This window comes from Leucoraja erinacea, chromosome 21 (genome assembly GCF_028641065.1).
Source record: "Leucoraja erinacea ecotype New England chromosome 21, Leri_hhj_1, whole genome shotgun sequence".
NCBI classification, from domain to species: domain Eukaryota; kingdom Metazoa; phylum Chordata; class Chondrichthyes; order Rajiformes; family Rajidae; genus Leucoraja; species Leucoraja erinaceus.
This window is the reverse complement of record NC_073397.1, coordinates 7,407,244-7,433,860: the sequence shown is the minus strand read 5'-3', so window position 1 is coordinate 7,433,860 and position 26,617 is coordinate 7,407,244. Positions and strand designations below refer to the sequence as shown.

At 45.0% G+C, this 26,617-nt stretch overlaps 2 protein-coding genes across 4 annotated transcripts in view; one reads left to right on the top strand and one right to left on the bottom strand.

Moving 5' to 3' along the window:
- Positions 1-4,307, bottom strand: part of rab22a (RAB22A, member RAS oncogene family) — a 48,469-nt gene extending 44,162 nt beyond the window's left edge. Inside the window, exon 1 of one of the 3 annotated variants that reach the window (XM_055652029.1) lies at positions 3,936-4,307. In XM_055652029.1, coding sequence (XP_055508004.1) covers positions 3,936-3,971 — 36 coding nt within the window. In that variant the 5' untranslated portion in view covers positions 3,972-4,307. The remainder of the gene's footprint in view (positions 1-3,935) is intronic. The other 2 variants (XM_055652028.1, XM_055652027.1) reach the window with 2 other exon arrangements.
- Positions 4,308-4,522: 215 nt separating this feature from the next.
- The window catches only part of ppp4r1l (protein phosphatase 4, regulatory subunit 1-like), a 61,091-nt gene continuing 38,996 nt past the window's right edge, over positions 4,523-26,617 (top strand). Inside the window, exons 1-5 of the mRNA XM_055652026.1 lie at positions 4,523-4,567; positions 4,663-4,707; positions 19,398-19,530; positions 22,382-22,488; positions 23,715-23,857. Of these exons, the coding sequence (XP_055508001.1) occupies positions 4,561-4,567; positions 4,663-4,707; positions 19,398-19,530; positions 22,382-22,488; positions 23,715-23,857 (435 nt within the window). The 5' untranslated portion in view covers positions 4,523-4,560. The remainder of the gene's footprint in view (positions 4,568-4,662; positions 4,708-19,397; positions 19,531-22,381; positions 22,489-23,714; positions 23,858-26,617) is intronic.

Below are 26,617 nucleotides of genomic sequence, written 5' to 3'. Positions count from 1 at the left end.
GAGGGTGGGAGGAGACAGCAGGGGAGCTGAGGAAGGGGAGGAGACAGCAAGGACTAACAGAATTGGGAGAAGTCGATGTTCATGCCCCGGGGTGCAGACTCCCCAAACGGAATATGAGGTGCTGTTCCTCCAATTTCCGGTGCTGCTCGCTGTGGCCATGGAGGAGACCCAGGACAGAGAGGTCGGAGGCGATGTTCATGCCCCCGGGGTGCAGACTCCCCAAACGGAATATGAGGTGCTGTTCCTCCAATTTCCAGTGCTGCTCGCTGTGGCCATGGAGGAGACCCAGGACAGAGAGGTCGGAGGCGAGCTGTCCCCAATCATTTCTTTATTTGCCTCTGTACTCCACAATTTGAGATTTGTAATAGAAAAAAAAAAATCACATATAGTTAAAGTGCACATTGTCAGATTTTATTAAAAGCCATTTGTATACACTTTGGTTTCACCATGTAGAAATTACAGCTGCGTTTATACATAGTCCCCTCATTTCAGGGTTCCATAATGTTTGGCACACATGGTGTCACAGGTGTTTGTAATTGCTCAGGTGTGTTTAATTGCCTCCTTATGCAGTTATAAGAGAGCCCTCAGCACCTAGTCTTTCCTCCAGTCTTTCCATCACGTTTGGAAACTTTTACTGCTGTTTATTAATATGAGGACCAACGTTGTGCCAATGAAGCCATTATAAGACTGAGAAACAAGAATAAAACTGTTGGAGACATCAGCCAAACCTTAGGCTTACCAAAGTGAACTGTTTGGAACATTGTTAAGAAGAGCACTGATGAGCTTACTAATCGCAAAGGGACTGAAAGGTCAAGGAAGACCTCCACAGCTGATGAAAGAATAATTCTCTCTATAATAAAGAAAAATCTCCAAACACCTGTCTGGCAGATCAGAAACACTCTCCAGGAGTCAGGTGTGGGTTTGTCAATGACCACTGTCTGCAGAAGTGTACAGACACATCCTATATGCTCAAATTCAAACAAATGTCTCAAAACTCATTGGCTGGCGGTTCATTCTACAGCAAATTGTGGAGTACAGATGCAAATAAATAAATGATTGGTCTTTGTCCCAAACAATATGGAGGGCACTGTATATCGTGAAAAGTAGCACAGAGAGAGAGAGCGAGAGAGCATAGGCTCCTGAAAATGGTAACAAAGGCAGTAGGATAGTGAATGCAGCATTTGACATGATCGACTTCACAAGCCAAGGCCCCAGCTGGGTTATCATGTTGCCGCTGCACAAAACATTTGTCAAACTGCACTTGGAATATTATGTAAAGTTCTGGTTGACACAGGAAGGATGTGGTAGCATTAGAAAGAGTTCAGAAAGAATAAGCAGGATGTGACCTGGAATGGCTTCAAGGAGAGATCGGATAGGCTGGTTTTATTTGCACAGGTAGGCAAGGCAGCTATGGATTGACCTCATTTAACTTTATAAAATTATGAAGGACATACATAGTAGGGGTAGATAGTCAGTCTTTTTTCAAGGGTGGGGGGTGTCTAACCCTAGAGGGCTTAGGTTTAAGGTGGACGGGGCGAAATTTAAAAGAGATCAGCTTTTCCAGAGGGTGCAGGGTATGTGGAATGAGCTGCATAGCTACGATTCCATAAATCACAAGCAGATTGTAAAAAATGTTGGAAATAAGACTCGTTTGTACAGTAACAAACTCTGTACATCCCAGAGTTTTATACGCATAAAATGTTTTACATTTAACCATTATAATATAGCAAATGGCAAGCTGCTTGTGCAGCCAAGGTCCATCAGTTAATAAAGAACAGATCATTTGTTATGATAATTTTTTTTGGAGGAATAATTTATTGGAACGTGACTGTTTTAATTTTAGAAAATGGATTAGTTGACTTGAGATTGAGGTGTGACATCATCTAAATTCTATTACTTGGTGCTAGATCTTAAAATAGAGGCTAATCAACCATTCAATGGAGATATGCAATTCTTCGCAAGTTTTTCCCATTTTGATTTTCAGGAATCTTTTGTTCTATGTTCTTAATAAAGTCCATCGACTGCCTTCTTGGGTCTCATTGTTTATCCCTTGCCCCAAGACCATGTCCTGGCTGGTCGAAATTCAGCAGCCAGAAAAATAAGTTCTTGCTGAGCTATCCCTGCATTGTTTGTCTTAAATTAGATCACTTGGTCTTTTAAATAATTGACTAAATTTTATTCACTCTCTTCAATAGACAGCATCCTCATTCCCAGAATTAAAATGAATGGTCACACACAACTCTAAAGACAGCTATAAAGATATGCTTCAACAAAGTTAGACACGACTGCTGATAACTCTCCTCTATGCAATTCAAGCAAACTCTTAACCTAAACCCATTTAAATTTAAGAATATTTAATCTTGGAGATGCAATGAGCAATTGTACAAATATATTTTGTCTATAAACTGCTCTAGCTTGAACATTAAAAAAAAATATTCTATTGTGATTACTAAAATGAACACTCATTTTTCACCACACAGTACAAAAATTGTTCTCTATGTTTATTAGGTTGTATATATAAACAGGCTACAAGGCTATGCAATTTTCTTCAGAAAAAGTGCAACACAAACATTCATGGCTATAGAGCTAGTATACATTTTGTATTAAAATGTACACCAAAGAGTGCTGGATAAATGCATTACACAACTCCCCAGTGATATTGAAATAGTATGACAAAAACAGATAATAACTATTTGTACCAAAGTTAGAAGGAGACCAAAATAACTAAGTTTGTTGCATTTCAATTTACAAAGTACAATAACTTATTGAAATGCAAAGGGTCTTGACCCAAAACTTTGCCCATTCCTCTTCTCCTGAGATGCTGCCTCACCGGCTGAGTTATTCCAGCATTTTGTGTATACCCATAATTTATGAAGGATCTACACAAGTCACCAGTATTGACATTTTGTACAAAACAATCTTGTTTCTCCCCCACAGGAATCACTATATTTTTTGTCTGCACAGCAGAATGGCTAAAACATGTTCCCAAAATTCACCTTTCCTTATCCATCTCCCTGGTTGAATCGTTAGATCATAGAAAGGTGTGACCACAACAAAAAAACAAACTATCACTAATGACAATATTTTTTAAATCATTCTCGAAATATTTATGTAAGAATCTCAGCTGTTTAAATTATTCTTTGATTCTTAGACCCGTGAACATTACTGATTTAACAACATCAGATCTCAATTTGAACAAAATAACAACAAACAAATAATTACAATGTAGGCAAAGTATTCCTTTGTAGACACAAAATGCTGGAGTAACTCAGCGGGTGAGGCAGCATCTCTGGAGAGAAGGAATGGGAGACGTTTCGGGTCGAAACCCTTCTTCATACTGATGTCAGGGGAGGGGGCGGGACAAAGATAGAAAAGTATTCCTTTAACGGATATTATTCTACACATATTGCATGGTTAATATTCAAGACGTATTTCTGATGTAACATTCTTAGGTTGGTGGCTGAAAGCACCGTTCCCCAAGCACAGATGTTGTAAAGCTTCCGTTCTTAAAAAGATAAATACATCGATTGCCCAACCGGTTCGCTTAGTTTGCTCTTTAAAGGCGCAGAGTGGCAGATATCCGCTCTACATGTTTAGTTATGTCATTGTTTCATCTTTACATTTCCAGTTTTGTCATTGTTTAAGATTTCTTGCATATTTGGCTCATTTGCAAAAGTTAACAACGTGATAAAACAATCAGTCGCATAGTCATCATTGATGGCAATTGCCAATAAACGTAAAACTCGACAACTACTCGACAACGAGCGAGAAGGGTCTCGACCCGAAACGTCATATTTTTTCTTTCCTCCAGAGATGCTGCCTGACTCGCTGAGTTACTCCACAGTTTTTTTTGTGTGCGTGTCTCTCTCTTAGGAACAAACCATGACCGAGTTCAATCTTCCTAAAAAATAATGTGTAAACCTGGCGACACTTACCCCGAGCAGGCAAACTTTCAGCTCCCTCAAAGCCATTGTGAAGCTTCGATTCTTCAGCAGCCGACACGACACATCCCGCAAATCAGAAAACGAACACGCACAGAACTGGCATCAATCGTTTCCTTTAAAACGAAAGGAGGAGAGTAATTTGATCCCAGGGAAGAGAGAGGGCCGCAGCTGGGCGAGAGGCGGCGGAGTAAGTGGAAGTGGAGCCGCTCTAGACCGCGACCAACTCTCCCCTCAGCAGCAGGGCCGCCGCCGCCGCCGCCATCTTGCCAACGCCATCACGTGACCCGGTCAGTTGACCCAGCAAACTCTTCCACAATCTTTTAATTCCACCAAGTTTCCATTAGAAAGATTTCTATACGACTTGCGTGTAAAATTACCACCGCGTGTTAAAAAAAAAAAAAAATCCAGTTTCGATAAAACCCTGGGGAGACCGTTGAGTACGTCATCACCGGACTATATTTGAAAATAATTCTACCGGGCTTTAATTTTATTTCTGACCACTTACTCCATTGGCGGCTGCGACTAGTCGTTCGGCGGCACTGGTCATATTTATTTATTTAGTGGTTTAATTGCGGAAGTGATTGGCCATCTCTCCCCTCCCCCACCTCCGTCCAAGATGGCGGGTATGTGAGTTATCTCTCAGCTAGCGGCTCTTTCATACTCTTTATCCGCGGGTTTTAAACCACCTTTCTGAATTTACAAGTTGTTCTCTTCATAGGTCTTTCTTTGTATTACGAGGACTCCCAGGACGAGCTGGAGGAATGTGAGTATTGGATGATTATGGCCGGTGGCGGGTGGTTATGCTCGGGCCCCGCTCTCAGTGACACCCCCCTTGGGTAGGTCGGGGGTTGCGGGGTTCGGCGTTTGACAGTTGTCTCCACCCCTTCTATGCCCTGCGGTGTGGATACCGCTACTCAGGAAGGTGAGCTGTCAGTGTTATGGTGTCACCCCTAAATCCTGAGCCCTCGCAAAACGTTCTGGTTTTCTCCCGATTAGGGACGGGAGGTGAGACAGGGGAGGTGTGCTGTCGGCTCTCTTGTTCTGTTATGTCGCCTCTTTCTTGTCCTCTTGTTCTGTCCATTAAATGGTGTTATCATTGCCTGCGGTGTAAATAGATGACACCGCAATAACCTCATCGCCAATTATCACCCAGTCTATCCGCCCACACCAACGCTTCCCAGAATAGTTCCTGTGGAGAAGCCTAATTTCCTATTCTACTGTAAACTTGAAGGCTAAGGCGTATTTATCGCAAAAGGTGCAATTTCTAGCTACTCAAATGAGAAGGGTTCTTGACGTCTGAGTTGTTGCTTTTTTGAGCATCCTTCTATCTTTAAACACCTCCACACTGTCCATGGATGATTTCAAATCGCACGAGGGAATGTACTTTCCGATAAATTGGTCCGATTAGGGCATTTCCAATGTTTCTATTCATGTTGAATGTAAGTTGATTGCCAAACCAAATATTTAGGGGAGATGCAGGAAAAATGGTATTCGTATTTCTTTATTAAGGGTTAATATTCTATCATACTTCCAGTGATCATATGAGCTGCAACTATGACATTTATCTTAATTTTAATATTAATTCTTGGGGCTCGAATCATAATAGATATGTAGATATTTAGTGTGTTATGAGTTGGACCCTTATTTGAATCGGACAGTAAAAAAAAGAATGTTCAGAGTTTATATTAATTTTCCTTTACTTTATAAGCTTTGCCTATGTTAAACTTATATCGTAACTATAACTGTGTGGAAAAATGACACAAAACAAGATGATATCTGACGCATTAAAAAAAAAACCTGCAGGAACTCAGTGGATCGAGCAGCATCTGGGGAGGCAGAGAGATAGATGGTCGATGTTTCAAGCTGAGACTCTGTATCAGGATATGACACGAGTCCTGATGCAAGCCTTGACCTGAAACATTGTTTATCCCTTTTACTCCACGTGTGATGCTCCTGCAGCAGAGGTATTTTTGTTCCAAATTATAACAATTGCAGTCTCTTGCATTTCCATTATATGTGATGCTTTTCCCATTCACCGTTGGCAAAATTGTAAGTATGTGTTTAAAGACACATTAAGTATAGTGCAGCAGGTTGTGATAAGCAAAGATTTTCAAGTAGTAGGTAGAAGATGAAAATCTCTTCTCAAGAGGAGCACTTCGGCTGCATGCAGTTTATGAAGTTCTTGCAGATTTCTGGATGTCATCACGACTGATAGGGGAATTACTTGTGATCTTTTTGTTCTTTGAGCGTATTTATATTTTTAAATTGTTGGATTTGCTTTTAATGTCATGCTGTTTAAAAACCTTTCAGGATATCCCAAGGTGCTTTAGCGGGAATGAAGTTCCTTTGAAATGTAGCCATTGTGTTAATCTGGGAAATTTGGCAGCCAATTTGGCAACACAGTGGCTTAGCTAGTGGAGCTGCTGCCTCGCAGAACCAAAGGCACAATCAGTGTCTTTGTCTGTGTGCTGTTTGCGTGTTCACCATGTGAATGTGTGGGTTTCCTTTGGGTTCTCCAGTTTCCCCCCACGTCCCAAAGATGTGTGGGGCTGATAGATTGATTGACCGCTGTATATTGTCCCTAGTGTGTGTAGGTGAACAAAGAGTTGATGAGAATATGGGGAATATAACAGGATTGATGTAGGAGAGTGCAAATGCTTGGTTGATGGTCAGCGTGGATTCAGTGGGACAAAGGGCTTAATTCCATGCTTTAAATCTTCTTTTGCATGTTGGTGACCACAGATGTGCAATGTGATGATGACCTCTTTTAAAGATATCAGTTGGGATCTAAATACTGGCCAAGATACTGGCATCCTTTCACTGCACATTCCAAATAGTATCTGCTGTTAAGAGAGGAGGAATCTAGGAGATAGACACAGAATGCTGGAGTAACTCAGCGGGTGAGGCAGCATCTCTGGAGAGAAGGAATGGGCGACGTTTTGGGTTGAGACCCTACTTCAGACTGATGTCGTGAGGGGGCGGGACAAAGATAGAATGTAGGCAGAGACAGTAAGACTAGGGGAAGAACTGGGAAGGGGATGGAGACAGAAAGCAAGGGCTATCTAAAGTTAGAGAAGTCAATGTTCATACCGCTGGGGTACAAACTGCCCAAGCGAAATATGAGGTGCTGTTCCTCCAATTTCCGGTGGTCCTCACTCTGACCATGGAGGAGGACCAGGACAGAAAGGTCGGATACGGAATGGGAGGGGGAGTTAAAGTGCTGAGCCACTGGGAGATCAGGTTGGTTATTGCGGACCGAGCGGAGGTGTTCGGCGAAGCGATCGCCAAGCCTACACTTGGTCTCACCGATGTAGATCAGTTGACATCTAGAGCAGTGGATGCAACAGATGAGGTTGGAGGAGGTGTAGGTGAACCTCTGTCGCACCTGGAAAGACTGCTTGGGTCCTTGGATGAAGTCAAGGGGGAAAGGTAAAGCGACAAGTGTAGCATTTCTTGTGGTTGCAAGGGAAAGTGCCCGGATAGGGGGTGGTTTGGGTGGGAAGGGATGAATGGACCAGGGAGTTATGGAGGGAGCGGTCTCTGCGGAAAGCAGATAGGGGGGAGATGGGAAGATGTGACAAATGGTGGGATCATGTTGGAGGTGGCGAAAATGACGGAGGATTATTTGTTGTATGTGACGGCTGGTAGGGTGGAAGTGGGGGGGATGGGAGAGAGAGCAGTGTCACGGGGTATCGAAGAAACCCTGGTGAGTGCCTTATCTATGGTAGAAGAGGGGAACCCTTGTTCCCTGAAGAATGAGGACATCTGCAATGACCTGGTGTGGAACACCTCATCCTGGGAGCAGATGCGGTGTAGCCAGAGGACTTTGGAGTAGGGGTTGGAGTCCTTACAGGAAGTCCTTCCAGATAGTCATGGGAGTCAGTGGGTTTATAGTGGATGTCGGTCAGAAGTCTATCACCTGCGATGGAGATAGTGAGGTTCAGAAATGGTCCAGGTGTATTTGAATGCCGGATGGAAGTTAGTGGTGAAGTTAGTGGTGAATTGGATGAAGTCAGTAAGTTGTGTGGGTGCAGGAGGTAGAACCAATGCAGTCATCGATGTAATGGAGGTAGCGTTCGGGGATGGGGCCCTGATACGTCTCGAACAAGGGTTGTTCGACGTACCCTACAAAAAGGCAGGCATAGCTAGGGCCCATGCACATGCCCATAGCTACGCCTTGTATTTGGAGGAAATGGGAGGAGTCAAATGAAAAGTTATTAAGGGTAAGGACCAGGTCGCCGCGAACGCAGCTCACACTCTGCTCACCCCGCGCTCTGCTCGTCCCGTACCTTCAGCTTTCGGCCTCACTCAGCGGCTTCCGGTCCTGCTCCACTCAGCGGCTCCCGGTTCCACTCAGTGGCTCCCGGCTTGTCGTGCTGGTCACCGCAGAAGCCACCCGCACATGCTCACTCCGCACGCTGCTCACTTCATGCACTCGGCACTTGCTCAACACACTCCTCTCACTCCGCTCCTTCAGCTTTATTCTCCTTGCCGCCCGTGATTGACAGCAGGTGCCGGAAGGGGCGCTGTTTACGATTTTTAAACCTTCATAACTTTTGTACTATTCCACCGATCAGAACAAAGCTTGTTGCACTTGCAGCACAGGGGAATGGCGAGTAAGGTGGCGAGAAATCGTAGCGCTATCAGGTACTGTTTTTGTAAAAACAATGCAAACCGGAAGAGGACAAGATGAGAGTTTTATAAGTATATATATACTAGACTAAGTAGGACCCATTTGGTCCCAGTCACACGGGAGGCCTGGTCGCTGGTTTGCTGGTCGTTCTCCTCCACCGAGATCAGATTCTCCGCATTTCCCGTACCGCGCCGTTTCTACTCCCTCCGAAAATTGTGTCCGGTTGTAAGCCTCCGCCGGTCATCCACCGCTCCAGTAAAGATGCAATGGCGCAGGAAAGGGCGGACCATCCCGCGAGTGACAGGAGAAAAGACCAATCCACGCGGCGCTGAACGACAGGAGAGGAAATCGATCTGCGCATGCGCGGTTTTTAAGGTTTTTAAACCTCGCTAACTTTTACATTAGACCACCGATCAGAACGAAACTTGGTGCACTTCTCGCAGCGCAGGAGAACGGTGAGTAAGCTGGCGAAAAATCGTAGCGCTATCGCGTAACGTTTTTGCGCAAATAGAATGACTGCGCTACCGGAAGATAACAAGATCAGAGCTTTAGTTATGTATAGATATATATAAAAATATTTGTATTTATATAATCCATTTTTCATCTTTCTAAGCACCCAAGTGGTTGTTCTACAATTAATTAGCAGGCGGCACGGTGACGCAGTGATAGAGTTGTGCCTTGCAGTCCAAGAGTCCCGGGTTCAATCCTGAATGGAGTGTGTACATTTTCCCCGTGACCTGCGTAGGTTTTCTACGGAAGCTCCAATTTCCTCACACATTCAAAAGACGTACGGGTTTGTAATTGGCTTGTTAAAATTGCAAATTGTCCCTAGCATGTAGGATAGATAGTGTTAGTGTGCGGCAACCGCTGGTGGGTGCGGACTCGATGGGCCAAAGGGCCTGTATCTTTAAACTCTACTAAATTACCTTTTTTAGCATAACCACATCTTTGTAAGAAATGGCCACAGCTTTGTCATACAGGGCTCAGTAACTGAATCACGCTTGACTTGCATGCCCAGCATACAAGCACAATGTGGTCAACCAGAGCAAGAATGCTATTGCAGTTGAGATCTGCTAATTTCAGGCTTGATCTGAATTGTAAATCCAGGCTTGTTCAGATCCACTGATAACTGTATCTATTGCCTGCATATTTTGTATACTGACACCTGCAGCTAACCCTAATCAGAATCAGATTAGTTTTACATTAGAGGGCAATTAAATTCCTTGTTCACATCAAGGTCACTGAGTAAACAGTATGCATACAGTCACGACAAATACAACAATAATTACAACAGCGGGTGCAAAACGGAAGAATGGTACAAACGTACATTGACGGAAAAATGAAATAAGGTAGAGTTAAGAGTACATGGCAACACCTTTAGGAATGGGATGTGAACGAGGTGATTGCTTCAGGTGTCCATGCAATGGGGAAGAAGCTGTTCTTTAGTCTGGGCTTTCGAGCTGGGAATGGCCAGGGTGATAGGCATCCTTTACAATATGTTCTGTCTTCCTGATGCAAAGCACCCTGAAGATGGACTGAATGGAAGGAGGCGAAGAGCCACTGATGGACTGGACTATGTTCACCACACTCTGCAGGTTCAGGCGGTCAAGAGAGGAGCAGTTGCCATACCAAGCTGATGTGCAGACTGTCGGAGTAGTTTCTGTAGCAGATGTTTGAGAGATTGCGCTGAATCTTTTCGGAGACCCAAGAAAAATATATTGGTGCCCTTTCTTGATGACCACATCAGCATGATGGGAACTGGTTAGGTAGCTAATGATAAGGATACCTCACAACTTGAATCTGTCAATCATTCCGTTGGGAGGACAGGATTATGTTCACTCTCTTGCTTTATTAGATCAACAGCCAATTTTATCATCTTCCTCAGGACTAAGTTATTGTTCTGCTACTGTAACACTAGGTTTTTCATCCATTTAATGTAGCAGCCGACAACAGTGGTTTCATCGGTGAACTTAAAGATCAAATTGGCATTGTACTTGGCCGCACAGTAACAAGCGTAAAGCTTGAGTGTTGAGTGACAAATGGAGGAAATGTTATGACCAATTCTAACTCTGAGGTCAGCTGGTCAGTGCATGATTTCAGAACCTGTTCAGGAACTCCATCTGAACTGGACCTCTTAGAGAGTTTACCTTTGTGAAAACATATGACTTTTGCCACTAAGATGAATGGGAGAGAGCCTGTGGGGTAAGAGGGCTGCATCTAGGTCAAGCTTTGATTACCTGTTCAAATCCGTGTAAAAGGCATTAAGCTTGTTCGGTAGAGATGGTTTGTTGCCACAGTTTTTCCCTGTCTATGGCATGTAGCCCGATGGTATTCAGGCCCCGACATAGTTACTTGGCATCCAGTTGATTAAACGGTGCCTCCTGCTTGATTTGGAAGACTTGCTTTGCATTCCTGAGATCACACGGCCTTCTTGTGTAATGTGGGATTATTCTTAGGAGCCTTGGATCTGGACTTTAGCCAAAAGTGAATGTTCCTGTTCTTCCAAGGTTTCTGGTTTTGATAGACCTAATTCTCTTTGTTGGGACACAGCCATCAATGCATTTCTTTATGAAACGGGTGGACTAAAGTATACTCATTCAGGTTGGATGAACTGGTCTTTAACATGTTTCTGCCCACCCACTCAGGACAATCCTGAAGTCGACCCTCAGCTTCCGCTGACTATTGCGCTGTTACTCTTCTTGTTGGTGACTCGTGTTTCACTTTCTGTCAAATGGAGAATGAGAATAAATTGTGTTGTTTTGCAAAATGTGGTGTTGGGGTGAGGCATGTTTCAGTGAAACAAAACACAGAAATTCCTGATCTCCCTTTGAAATAGCAGCCTTAGAGCAAGATCTGCAAGCTCATCTTGAGTGATTATACGTTGGGGCCGAAACCCACATCATTTCAGCCGCAAATGAACCCCCCCCCACCTGCCGCACTAACTTGTTTTGTCAGTGCTCATAACTGCCGCTACCGGCAGTAAAGATTAGTTTAGTTCCCAGGGTTTAGTAAAGATCGGTAAAGATTGAGCGCCGATTTTCCGGCATCTGATGGCCCGCCTACATCTATGTAATCCGGATAAAATTATGAGTTGAAATTCCCTGAGCGGCCAGAGATAGTATTGCGAGTGGCAATCGCTCACTCCAGTCATGTCCCTCCGTCGTGAAATAATTAACTATGGTCTCAATCATCTCTCCAAACTGTTTCGAAAAGATAATACAATAAACCCTCGTTTTAACGATCCCCTTATAAAAGCAGGGCTCGAAATTAGCAGTTGCCCGGGTGCCAATGGCAACTTACAGTCCCGCCGGGCAACCTAAAAGCCATGCCATTTTTGCCTAGCGTTTAATTCACGAGCGGTCTTTCCCCCCCCCCCTCTTTTTCCCCCCCTCCCCTTCTTCCCCCCCCCCCCCCCCCCCCCCCCCTTATAAAACTTCCAAGTTTCCGCCAATTTTTCCTCCAACCCCTCAGTTTGCCGCATGGGCCCCTAAAAGCTATGCAATTTTGCCTAGGTTTACTTAGTTTAATTTAATTTCACGAAGATCCCTTCATGCTCGGCCCACCCAGTCCCCCCCTCCCCACCGTCGGCAAACCTAAAACAAACTCATCCCAAACAACCCACAGCGTTTTTGCCCAATGTTTAATTCACACCCTCCCCTTCTCTTCCCCCCCCCCCCTCTTACTTTCCTTACCCCCCCCCCCCCTTCTACTGTCCCCCCCCCCCTCCTTCCCCCCCCCCCCCCGGATCTCTGGATAGAAGAAATTGGGTGATGTTTCGGGATAGAAACCCTTCTTTACAATTCCTCTGGTTTTAGTGTTTTTAGTTTAATTTAAAGATACAGCGTGGAAACAGGCCCTTCGGCCCACCGAGTCCACGTCGACCACCGATCACCTGTACTCTAGTTCCATCCCACACATCAGCGTCCCAGTTAGAACAATGAAATCCTTACTTGCAGCAGCACAACAGAATATGTAAACATAGTACTCTGTAAACAATGTTATAAACGAGAAAACAAAACTCCAAACAGACAGCACCCATATTCAGGATCAATTCCGGGTCTCTGGCAATTTTAGGCAGCAACTTTAGGGCCAATGTACTGCCCCAATAACCTTGAACTGAATTAAAACATACAGTAGCTGTAAAGGTGGACATAGTGTCACTTAGAGATTTAAGACTGAAAATGGATAGTTTCTTTTTTTTTAGTAACCAAAGTTATCAACGTATAATTTTTTGTGTGTTGGAAAATAAAATATAGTGGCACAACTGGTAGACTTGCTGCCTCACACGCCAGAGATCTGTGTTCGATCCTGTTCTCGAGCACTGTCTGTGTTGAATTTGCATATTCTACCTGCAAGCGTGTGGGTTTCCTCCCACATCCCAAAGACGTATTGGCTTTGTAGGTTAACTTGTCTCTGTAAAATTTCCCCTAATGTGCAGGGAGTGGGTGAGGAAAGTGGGATAACAGAACTTGTGTGAATGGGTAGACAGAAATTCTGGAGAAACTCAGCAGGTGAGGCAGCATCTATGGAGCGGCGACGTTTCAGGTCGAGACCCTTTTTCAGACTGATGTGAGAGTGTGCGAGGGGGGGGGGGGGGGGAGGAAGAAAGGAAGAAAGGAGACAGTGGGCTGAGGGAGAGCTGGGAAGCGGAGGAGAAAGTTGGGACTACCTGAAATTGGAGGTCAATGTTCATACAGCTTGGGTGTAAACTGCCCAATAGGCGATGTTTCGGGTCGAGACCCTTCTTCAGACAGATGTTGGGAGGGGTGGGGGGCGGGAAAAGGAAAGGAAGAGGCAGAGACAGTAGGCTGTGGGAGAGCTGGGAATGGGAGGGGAAGGAGGGAGAAAGCAAGGACTACCTGAAATTGGAGAAACCAATGTTCATACTGCTGGGGTGTAAACTACTCAAGTAAAATATGAGGTGCTGTTCCTCCAATTTGCGGTGGGCCTCACTCTGGCCATGGAGGAGGCCCAGGACAGAAAGGTTGGATTCGGAATGGGAGGGGGAGTTGAAGTGCTGAGCCACCGGGAGATCAGGTTGGTTATTGTGAACTGAGTGGAGGTGTTGTGCGAAGCGATCGCCAAGCCTACGCTTGGTCTCACCGAGGTTGATTATACGCTGAATAACCATATTTTTGTTTGGAAGTGGAAAGCGATAATAGAAATTGCATTCATTGCAACATGTAAAAAGAGATGAGATACGGTATTGTAATTTTGCTGCATGTCATTGTGGTATATATCATGTCTTGATTGGTGAATATGTTTAGTTTGCGACTTTATTTGAAGCGGAAATGATATGTGAATGCTTCATTGACCATAATTCCGACTGGTGACTACGCACTTCATCCGAGCACATTATCGCACACGTCATGCAAGCCGTCTTAAATGACCACCTAAACTGTCATTTGGCAACCTAAAAAGCTGCTAGGTTGCCCGGCTGGCAACAGTGAAAAAAAGTTAAGCGAGAGCCCTGAAAAGATGTTGGATATAGCAGAGAGACTTGCCGACCCATCCTCTCCGCGTACCATCTCGTTTAATGCATTGGTTCTGATGCCACACCCGACTCGCACGGTGCACCAGCGAGCCTTTTCACCCACCCTCCGAAAGGACACAGTGTTGGAGTAATTCTGTGGATCAGGATCTCTGGAGAACATGGCTAGGTGACCCTCAGACTGATTCAGTTGGCTGGGTCACTTTGTGTTTCAGTGTGCCCCCTCCGTCACTGTGGGATTCCCTCCTTCCCACCTGCTGTCGCTTCCAAGGTGGAGTACGTCGGTGACTCCAGGGGAGAAGGAGGGGGATGATGCGGCAGTGGTGAGGGGAGCCGTGGTTTCTGTCCTTCGGGTCTCTCCCTCCTCCCCCAACACTGCCACCTTCTCTCCCCCCCGCCCACTCCTGTGAATGAGGGGGTGCACAGAAACATACAGTGCTGCAGTAACTCAGCCAATTGAATCGGTCTGAGGAAGGGTACCGATGCCGCCTATCCATGTTCTCCAGCGATCCCGACCCGCTGAATTACTCCCGCACTCTGTGTCCTTTCGGTGGGTGAAGAAGGGCCTGCTGGTCAGATTCAGATTCAGATTCAATTTTAATTGTCATTGTCAGTGTACAGTACAGAGACAACGAAATGCATTTAGCATCTCCCTTGAAGAGCGACATTGCAAACGATTTGAATAAAAAATAATAAGTGTCCGGGGGGGGGGGGGGGGGATGGGCAGTCACCGAGAGTATGTTGTTTAGTAGAGTGACAGCCGCCGGAACGAAGCTGTTCCTCGACCTGCTGGTTCGGCAACGGAGAGACCTGTAGCGCCTCCCGGATAGTAGGAGGGTAAACAGTCCATGGTTGGGGTGAGAGCAGGTTGCGAGTCGGGAGTGACGGCCGGGTAGACTGTGCGAGTCCTGGATGGATCGGCAGATCATTCCATTCTCATTCAGTTTCCATTTTATGTTGGTTTTATTGAAGTTTCTGGCACTCCATGGTAGTTTCGAGACGCGCTCCATTAGCGGGTCAGGGGTTCACTGTCGTTTCATTATGACGTGACGTCTGTTAATCCAGAAAAAAGGGATGATCCTGAAAGGCTGTGGAACTGGGGGGGTGCCGGAAAATCAGTGTTCAATCTGTAATTTCAGGATTTCCTCTGAAATGATGGTAACTAACAGGAGTCTTTCATTGGTGGGGAGCTAATGACTCAACACTGGTGCTAATTGGTAATAAGGAGAAGCGATCACAAAAGGTCGTGGCTACTCTTTTGAGAGAGCTTGACGAAAATGTCCTCACTCTCTCCAATACCATCTTTATTTTCAGAGATGGACAAAAGTCTTTTTATAATATTTAAGTACCACCTCGTATTAAAACTCAAATTTGACCATTGCATATCATGGAGGTGTCTTAACGAATACTTGGAGTTTAAACTGCTTTCGTACAATTTCAGATGTTTGCTCCAAAGCTGTGCAGATGCCTCATGACTGCTGTACGATGGTATAGATGAACACATCATTAGTGATTTTTACCTTGCTGTTTGTTGCTGATAATTCGTAGAAGAATGCTTGACCAAATGATATGCTAGTCGCTACCACTACACTGTAGAATGATTTTTTTTTTGACGACGAGTTAACACATGTGATATCAGTTGGCAAATCTAGTCATCTGCCTGCAAGAGGTGCTATCCCTTCCGCATGTGTTTATTTGTTGAGTTGCTTAAACAAAATGACAGCCTGGTGTCTCAAAGTTCATGCTTCACGGGGTTGTGCAACAATAGAACTTTTGCCCTCTTCCAACATTCTCCAGCTGTTTAGATTCATCAATATAATCGAGCTCCAATCCACTATTCTATTCTAGTCCAGAAGTAATCTTTTCTACAAATCTTTGGATACGCTGGAGGGTTTGGACATGCTTGAGGCAGGAAACATGTTCCCGATGTTGGGGGAGTGCAGAACCAGGGGCCACAGTTTAAGTATAAGGGGTAAGCCATTTAGAACGGAGATGAGGAAGCACTTTTTCTCAGAGAGTTATGAGTGTGTGGAATTCTCTGCCTCTGAGGGCGGTGGAGGCAGGTTCTCTGTATGCTTTCAAGAGAGAGCTGCATAGGGCTCTTAAAGATAGCAGAGTCAGGGGATATGGGGAGAAGGCAGAAACGGGGTACTGATTGGGGATGATCAGCCATGATCACATTGAATGGCAGTGTTGGCTCGAAGGGCCGAATGGCCTACTCTTGCACCTATTGTCTATTTCCTCCATCTTCAATGATCTGGTGATCACTGACTGACGTGTGCTGTGCTAGAGAGGGTTTGGCATGGGGCCGTGGAGCAGGTTATAGAAAGTGGGAATTCAAGAGGGAAATGAATGAAAACGGGTGAATGTAGAGAAGTGAGGAGCAGAACGAGAGATATTGAGGGAAGGGGAGACTGGAGCATTTATATCTACCAAAATTATACAGTGGAGCCTGGCTTGCGAGAGCAGCAGCAGTCGGGTCTGCAGTGCCAGGCCTTGCTCTGAGGCACAGCGGGGAAAGGTGAAGGCAGATAGAGTGATAGGAGACTCTTAGTTAGGGGGCAGACAGGAGATCCTGCGACCACAAGGGAGACCCTAGGATGATGTGTTGCCTCTCTGGTGTCAGGATACGGGATGTCTCCGAGTGGCTGCAGGGCATTCTACAAGGGGAGGATAACCAGCTGGAAATCATTGTGCACGTTAGCACAAATGACATGAAAAGGGATGAAACTCTGCAGGGAGAATACAGGGAGTTAGGTACTAAGAGGGTAGTATGCAAGCTAGACCTATATCCCTATGATCTCATCACCAGGGATCCCATGCATCTTAATCTTCTGGATCAGCCTACCATGAAGGATATTATCAAATGCCTTACTCAGATCCATGTAATCAATGTCCACTGCCTGACCATCGTCGATCATCTCCTCAAAAACCTCAATCAAATTAACATAGAAAATAGGTGCAGGAGTAGGCCATTCGGCCCTTCGAGCCTGCACCGCCATTCAATATGATCATGGCTGATCATCCAACTCCGTATCCTGTACCTGTTTTCTCTCCATAACCCCTGATCCCTTTAGCCACAAGGGCCACAACTAACGCCCTCTTAAATATAGCCAATGAACTGGCCTCAACTACCTTCTGTGGCAGAGAATTCCAGAGACTCGCCACTCTCTGTGTGAGTTCATAAGACATGACCTGCCATAGACAAAATGATGAGAGGCAGAGGTAGGGTCAGAATGTTTTTTCCCAGGATGGCAATATGAAACTATCACAATCGCAATAATACTTTATTAGCCAAGTATGTTTTGCAATATTCGAGGAATTTCATTTGCCAAGTGAGTCATACAAATAAAAAGCAACGGAACACACAAAATACATTTTAACATAAGCATCCACCACAGTGATTCCTCCACATTCCTCACCGTGATGGAAGGCGAAAAACAAAAAAGTTCAAATCTCTTCCATTCTTTGCTCTCCCGCGGTCGGGGGCCTCAAGCCCTCCGTTGACGGGACTATCTTGACTCCTGTAGTCAGCGGCATTTTGGCCCTCTGCATCGGAGAGATCAGCTCCTGCATCGGGGAGATGTCAGCTCCCCCGCGCCGGGCGATCGAACCCCGCGTCAGGGCTGGTCGAGCCTCTGCGCCGTTGGAGCTTCCCAACTAGCCTCTCCCGAGACTGCGAGCTCTTGATGTAAAGTCCGCAGGGATTTTAGTAAAGGGATCGACTCCGATATTAAGTCCCCGCCCCGCGGTGGGGCTCAAAGTCAATCAGAGGAGGCCTCCAGCTCCATCGATGGTAGACCGCAGAGCGACTGGAGATGTGACCCGGAAAACAATCGCATCTCCGGCAAGGTCAGAAACTGAAAAAATATTTCCCCCGAATCCCTCCCCCTCACCCCACATAAAACAAACCGGACAACATTTACACAGACTTTTAAAATGCACGGGGGAAAAAACAAAAACACAGATAGACTGTTGGCATAGCTTTAACGTGAGGGGGCAACGTTTAAATGAGATGCACAGGGACAAGTTTGTTCTGACACAAAGGATGGCGCATGCATGGAACATGCTGGCAGGAGCGGAGGTGGAGGCAGATATGATAGTGGCATCTAAAGAATTTTGAATAGGCACAGTGGATGTGCAACAAATGGAGGGATATGTATCATGCAGTCGTCATCATGGACATGCAATTTGCATGCTAAAGGGCATGTTCCTGTGCTGTATTGTTCAATGTTCTTGTACCTAAGCATCTTCTCAAAAGATGCTGGAGTATGAACAGAAACAACAATTCAAAGTCTGCCTAATCATCAGTCGGATTCTTTTTTAACCTCTACCTCAGTTGACCCAGTTTGAGGGCAAGTCGGTGAAGCAATAGATGCTGGACTTGTCCTGTGAGTGGAAAGGGGAAAAAGGCCACTGATAATAAAAGAGTGAGCACATTTTGGATGAGATGCTCAACCACAGTAATCTGTCTGATTGGAGCAATGCAGTAGATTGGCGTTTCAGCGTCAGCCTGCAACTTCTGTTGCAACTTTTGCATATGTGTGTGTGTTGTGTGCAGATTGGCTAATCCTTTTGCATAAGTATTTGCTGCACTTCAAAGAATAATGAATCCACCAAGGCTCTGGGACGAGCTCAGGATCTGAAAAGTGGTTCAATTATGTTTTTTGTTTTCTCTAGTCTTAAACCTTTGCCGAGTACCTAATTCATACAATGGGTACGACGGACTAAGCATTCAATAATTACAGCACGTGCTAACCTTGCTGGTGGTAGAACTGCACAGTGGAACCAGATTTGGCCATTGGTTCTTGCTGGTCCGCTGTGAGGTCAAAGATCGATATGGAGAGCGCAGATTAATGAGGTATTGCTGTATGTGAGCTAACGAGGAAGAAATTGTGAATTGGGAAAGGACTTTATTGGGGTCAAGTTTCAAAAAAATATTTACAGAATAAGGTCCAGACCATAGGTAATCTTTGCTTTTGACATTCTGTATTGCAAACAAATTAATTAATTTTATATGCTTTTTTCCCCCCACTTTCCTAATATTTTTCAGCTTTCTCTGAGGGCTTCCACCCATTTTTGTATTGCATGTTGTATTTTTAAAGTACACTTTAAACTCTGCAGTGTTGGAGATACCATCCCGACTACAGCTTTTGTTGACGGGATAATTCCATTTGTTGATACCATCCTGACTGCAAATTGTGGTTGATGCCCTGTATTGCATGAATCTTTCTTGCATTGGACATCAGGTGTTGGCACTGTTTGCTAAACCTTTAAACAGGTCATCCATGTTAATGCTGGAAAATGTTTTTTTGTTCTTGGCTTGCAGTTGGGTTTGAAGAATACAGCTCGGACAGTGAAGGAATAAGGATAACATCATTCTTGGATTTGCCAAATCAAGACGAACTGACTCCTCTTTCCAGATTGGAGAAGTATGCTGCCAGTGCCAATGTGTTTAACAGGTAAAGTCATCTTGCTGCAGTGGCCTGGACTGTTTTGTAGAGTTCAATAAACTGGCCATCCATCGATGTAAGACATACACGCCAGTCCTACTTGCTGCTTGTTCAACAGACCTATGCTGTTTGAATAACTGTGGCCTGGAGATTTGGTTGGTTCAGCACTATTTCCTCTGGATAGCTAAATCTTAAACTTTAGTTGTAGACTCAATGTACGCAGTAATGTGAGCTTAAGCAAGAGATGTTGCCCAATGTTAGAACAAAAATAAAGTTATTTTCTATATAATTCGGCCCACCGGATCCCTTCCGACCAGCAATCCTCGCACATTAGCACTATCCTACACACACTGTGGACAATTTTTTTTACACATATGCCCAGCCAATTAATCTACAAACCCGTATGTCTTTGGAGTGTGGGAGGAATCCGAAGATCTCGGAGAAAACCTACGCGGTTACGGGGAGAACGTACAAACCCCCATAGTCGGCATCGAACCCAGGTCTCTGGTGCTGCAAGCACTGTAAGGCAGCAACTCTGCCTGTGCTGCCCTTTATCGTTAATTGTGGTTTCAATTCACCCTGTTGACTTACAAAAATCTTATACTGATCATAAATCAGAAGGAAGCCATTCAGCCCATTGGGTCCATGCTCCATTGTGTTGGGCCCTATTGCCCCTTTCAATGTTTCTCAGACTCTCCTGCAACCTAGTGTCACAAATGTTCATCAATTCCTCTTTGATCCTTTATTTCAATTAACCCACAGTAAAGGATATTTTATAGCTACCTCAACATATATTTTGAGGAAGATGTAGCACTCGGAGGAAACCTATGTGGTTATGGATTGAACATATGTGCTCTAATCAGACAAAACCTGCGATCAGGCCAACCTAGGTCTCTGGACCTACAAAGCATCTGTTATGCTGCCATACTACCCTAAAATACTGCTATTTTTGAATGGTCCAATGGATGACTTATGCACTGTAGGATTTCAATTTCAAACTAATGAGATAAACGATTATTCTTAACTCGCTACTTGCACTAGTTCTATGCTGTTCAGATCTCTGTGTTCCTCCCAACTCCAGCCTTGCACACAGACTCAGTTCCACTACTGGGGTCCGTATTATTAATTAACAGATAACTTGATTACCTACTTTTACTACTGAACTTGCACTCAACAGTTTGTTTCCCCCTGGTATGTATTCTCTCTTGCATTCTCTAAAATGTTAGTCTATTCTTCAAGGGAGGAAACCTGTTATCTTTGCTTGATCTGGCCTTTATTTGGCTTTCAGGCTCGCCAAAGTGGTTAACCAGCTCTCTGACATTGTCATGTCATGACATTGGCATGTCATTCAGTTACAACATAACTACTGCACTGAAACAAAGAGAATAGAACTGGCTAGTTCAATGATATTGATATTGACGACAATTTGGACAAATTTGCATTCCCTGGGTACCATTTGTGGTCCTGGCAGGACAGGTTCGGCAGAAACATTTTTCAGTTTAGAAAAATGAGAGGAAGTAATCTTCAGAGCTTTCAATAGTAATTGCATGATTTCTCAGCTCCAACATGGACAAGGCATTATCTTTGAATTCACTCATCTTTACCATGAAGGCCCAGTCCTCTTCACCTCCATCCCCACCAGGAAGGTATCAAGGCTCTCTGTTTCTTCCTTTATGTAACTTCTACGACCCCCTCCCCTCCTTCCTCCCCCCCTCCCCCTCCCCCCCTCCCCCTCCCCCCCTCCCACCCTCTCTCTCTCGCTCCCCCTCCCCCCCCCCTCCCCCTCCCCCCCCCTCCCCCCCCCCCCTTCCCCCTCCCCTCCCCTCCCTCTACCTCCCCCCCCCCCCCCCTCCTTCCCCCTCCCCCCCCCCCCCCTCCCCCTCCCCCTCCCCCTCCCCCCTACCCCCCCCCCCTCCCCCTCCCCCTCCTTCCCCCTCCCCCTCCTCCCCTCCCCTCCCCCTCCCCTCCCCCTCCCCCCCCCCCCTTCCCCCCCCCCCCCCCCCCCCCCTCCCCCCTCCCCCCCCCCTCCTTCCCCCTCCCCCTCTCCCCCCCCCCTCTCCCCCCCCCCTGCCCCTCTCCCCCCTCCCCCCCCCCCTCCCCCTCCTTCCCCCCCCCTCCCCCTCCTTCCCCCTCCCCCTCCCCCCCCCTCCCCCTCCCCCTCCCCCTCCTTCCCCCTCCCCCCCTCGCTCTCCTTCCCCTCCCCCCCTCCCCCTCTTCCCTCTCCCCCTCTTCCCCCCTCCCCCTCTTTCTTCTCCCTCTCCCCTTTCCTCCCTCTCTCCCTCCCCCCCTCCCCCTCCCCCTCCTTCCCCCCCTCCCCCCCTCCCTCCTCCCCTCCCCCCCCCCTTCCCCCCTCCCCCTCCCCCTCCTCCCCCTCCCCCTCCTGTTAAGTCCATGTTATTCAGTATAAATGAACTAATTGATAACAATCCATAAGTTTTTTTTTATTGAAATCAAAGGTTGAGTGGTATTTTTGCCAAGTTTGATTTGATTTTCTGGCTGCATCTTTTGTTCATTCTGTCAGAAATCATAAGTACATAAATAAGCAATTTAAAAATTTATTTGAAGGGTTGGAAAGAGAAAAATATTGTCACAAGGGGATATTTGAAATCCAAAAAGCCATCGTTTGGTTTTGATCAAAATGGCATTTTCCTTAATGAGAAAAGCACGTTTGTTTTGCGGGAATTTTTTTTCAAGTTTTAGTTTGAGTTAGATTAATATGTGTATGTGTACTGAATATTTTTAAACAAATGTTGAACTTTTAATGCAATATGTCACTTTGTAAAGATTAGACTGAAATACTTTTGAAAATAATCACTTCCTAAATAACAAACCTTTTTTGGATCATTTTCGTCCCGAACAGGCAGATTGTCGCTCGAGGGCTCTTGGATGTTTTGCGAGCTTTTAGCGATGACGAAAAAGATTTCATGGCTGTCATGGAGACTATTGTTCGACTCTCCGAAGATACAGGTATGTAATCGTTTTGGCTTGTATGATGAGCCAGTAGTTTGTAAATAAAAAAGGAAACGGCTGGAAAATCAAGATATCAGATGGCAGACCATTTGTCAAAACCGGGAAAGAGACAAAAAACACATTTTTATGTTGCAACAAAATTGGGGAAACGGTGACAAGGACCTAGGGGTTGCCTGTGATAGGATGAGGCCAAAATAATTAGGTTAATGGAGGCAGCTAGACAGTGACTGCTTCTTTGTGTTATTGAATTGAATACATTTTATTAGCCAAGTATGTATACATACAAGGAATTTGGCTTGGTACAGTAGATAATTAAAAATAAAACATTATAATTCACACATGTGAAGAATGAGATAAAATACCAGAGCAATAGGAGGCTACAGACTTTTGGCTGTTGAGTAGACAGCATTGCTGTCGAACATGCCCAGGCGGCACTAATGGAGAGAGAACAACTGACTCAAAATCACAGATGATGACTTGCAGAAATCCTCGTACAGAGAAAATAAGCGACCTAAATTTGGGGAATTTGATATTGAGTATGGATGTCTGTAATGTTTCAGATAGAAGATACTGTGTTATTCCTCAAACTTGCATTGGCCCTTGTGACATGCAGGAGGTCACAAACATACAGAGAGTAGGGGTGTGTTGGAGATTTAAAGTGGCAGATAACCAGAAGCAGAATGTTGGTTCCGTGGACTTCACCTTCTACAAAGCAATCGCCCAGTTAATGTTTGGTTCTCTAATGTGATCTCTGTTGCGAACGCTGAACATGGTGAAGTAGTTCTGAAGAGGTACATGTGAATTGCTGCTTTATGTGTGTGTGGGGGCGCGCGCGTGTGTAGACTGTGTGTACGTGTGTGTGTAGACTGTGTGTGTGTAGTCTGTGTGCGAGTGTGTGTAGACGTGTGTGCTTCTGTACATACGACAAGCTGCTGACCTGAAGGAATGGGAGGAAAACGTCAAGTCATCGTGTACAACGTTGCAGCTGTGCTGTCCTATGCCAAGAGTTGTGAAGCTGGAGAAAAGAGAAGGAAAATTGTATGCAAATTTATTTTCCCCTCCCTCCAAAACATTTTATTTCAGAGATTCCACCATATATTTAACAAATTAAGTTAAATGCTGGAGGAGATATTGATTTGTAACTCTCTTGTGCTTTCAAGGTGATACGTTGTAACAGCCACTGTGGAGTATTATCCATTCTTTATGTACTTTCTCACATACAGAGCCCACTGTACGTGCTGAGTTGATGGAACAAGTGCCACACCTAGCTATGTTCCTTCAAGAGAATCGACCATCTTTCCCGACGGCTTTTTCTAAGTATCTTGTGCCTGTGGTTGTAAGATACCTCACTGACCCCAATAATCAAGTAAGAAGTGCAGCTACTTGTCCTAACATTTTAAAGATAAAATATTTGCATCAAAGAAGCTGAAATGCATTGTTTCCTGTTGATAATCTGTGATACAAATGAACCTTGAACCAATATATTTAAATAAAGGGAATGGACTGAATGTTGGTGTTGATGGTACAAATGTGCCTAAACGTTGAATGGGGAAGCTTAACTGAATGATGAGTGTTATTTTGTTCAAGAAATGTACTTTAAGCATAAGGAAAAGGAATAATAGGAACCTATACAGCCACCTCGAGCCACCTGAGTAGAAGCTGTTCTTGCTGCCTGGTTCGAGTTGTCGAGTCATATTATTACCTTTCTTTCTATGTGCTGATTAAATATCTCAATTGTTCTGAGTTGGGCACGGTCCTAATAACTTATTCTGCTTCTAAATGCAAACTATTGTTTCTTATGGGAGTTAATGTGTCATTGCTTGAATAATGTGACCTTTGATGCTGCTAATTGGAAATTGGTATTGTAAATGATAAGAGCAGCAGTTTGCACCTTTTAGCGTAGATGGCCAGTCATAGAATTACCGTGGCAGATACTGTAAAGGGAAGCAATCCCCCAGGGCTGAGTATCTTGAACAATAAACTACAAATCCAAAATGGAGCAGCACACACCACTTTATCTAGCAGTGCAACTATGGGGTTGGAAGAAGATAAGACTATGAGCTAGTGATTGGGAGTGGAATATCTGGCAAGCTGATGTAAGATAGTAGTCATCGGCTTGGTTAGTTATTCATTTGTTACATGGTTACTTTTCAGCTACAAAACAAAAGACATGGGTTTTAAAGTTGGGTTTGGTTTGTAGTATTATTTATACTTTAACTTTTTTTTAAATGTAAACCGACCAGTATGTGGTATCACAGTCATTGCAGGCTGTTGGTTCAATTTAACTCATTGGCTGTCTTCTCAAATCCACAAAATGGTTTTCTAATTGGCATCGTAATGTGATATTTCTGGACTTTTCAATAAAATTTAAGCCAATAGAGCTGACAATACTTAATAATCATACTGCAACTTGTGTTTACCCACGGGCATTTTAATATGGAAATCTGAAAATCAAGATGTCCTGCCCTTACAGATACTGCAAAGTATGAGCCTATCACCACATTACATAGAACAGTACAGCGCAGGAACCACTTGGGCGTTATTTGCGCGTCATTTAAGCGTCACGACGCGCACATGGCATGCATTACGCGCACATGGCGCGTGGTGAGACATGGTGGCGTAGGCAGTGACACGTGGTAGCGCGCAGCGCCCCGGGATTTTGGGATTCTCAAAATCCTCGCTGCCACCTGCGTGATGCGAAAATAACGCGTAACTGGGACATGCCCTGCAGGCTCACAGTTTCCATGCCGAACATGATGTTAAGTTAAACTAATCTCCTCTGACTACACATGATCCATATCCTTCCATTCCCTGCATATCCATGTGCTTATCCAAAAGCTTCTTGAATGCAGCTATTGTATCTGCCTCCACCATCACCTCAAGCAACATGTCCCAGGCACGCACCACTCTCTGGGCAAACAAAACAAATTGCTTCACATCTTCTTTAAACTTTACCCCTCTCACCTTTAAGCTATGTCCTATAGTCTTTGATTTCTACCTCGGGTGGGGGGAAGAGAGAGGAGTAATTTTACACACTTGTATCAGATCACCCCACAACTTACAACGTTCCAGAGAAAAGAATCCAAGTTTGTCCTACTCCATCTTCTAATACCTTCCAATAGAAATAAACAGTGAGGAGTGCCGTTTAGAAAGAAACTGCAGATGCTAGTTTAAATCGAAGGTAGACACAAAATGCTGGAGTAACTCAGCGGGACAGGCAGTATCTCTGGAGAGAAGGAAGGGGTGATGTTTCGGGTCAAGACCCTTCTTCAGACTATGTGAGGAGTGCTGTTGTGCAATAGATTTCAATTATTGAGGGATATTGCAGATACTGAAATTACATTAATCTATATAGTGTCATAGAGGCATATAGCATGAAACAGGCCCTTTGGCCAAACTTGTTCATGCTGACCAATACGAGCCATCTTTGGCCCATATCCCTCTAAACCTTGATAAAAGTTGTAGGCTACAGAAAAATATCAGTGGATTAGATAAGAGGACGCAAAAGTAGTAAATGAATTGGATTGAAAGACGTGTCAAATAAGAAGGGTCCCAATCTGAAATGTTCCTCGCCCATTTCCTCCAGAGTGTGGCTGGCCCACTGAGCTACTCCAGCCATCAACTATGTTTCATATGGTCAAGTAAGATATCTTAGGGTCAATAAATGAGGCAAGAGCCTCCATCCCGCCCGCGACAACAGCTCGACCATGCCGATGCCTCCTACTTCCTTAGAAGGCTTAGGAAGTTTACACTGTCCCCAACAACCCTCAGCAACTGCTACAGATGTGTCGTACAAAACAACCTATCCAGTTGCTTCACCACTTGGTTTGGGAACAGCCCCAACCAAGAGCGCAAGACATTGAAGAGAGTGGTGGACGTAGCCCAAACCTTTGCACAAAGCAGCTTCCCTTCCATTGATTCCACCAACACTTCATGTTGCCTGAAGGCTACCAGCATTATCAAGGACCCAATCACCCACCTAATCAATCCCTCCTCTCCCCTCCCCTCCCAGCAGACAAGAGGTAGTTGAATTTGAAAATGCATACCACCAGATTCAGGAACCATTTCTTCCCAGCTGTTATGGTACTGAACACTGTACTGAACAGTCCTCTCATCAGCTGGAGTG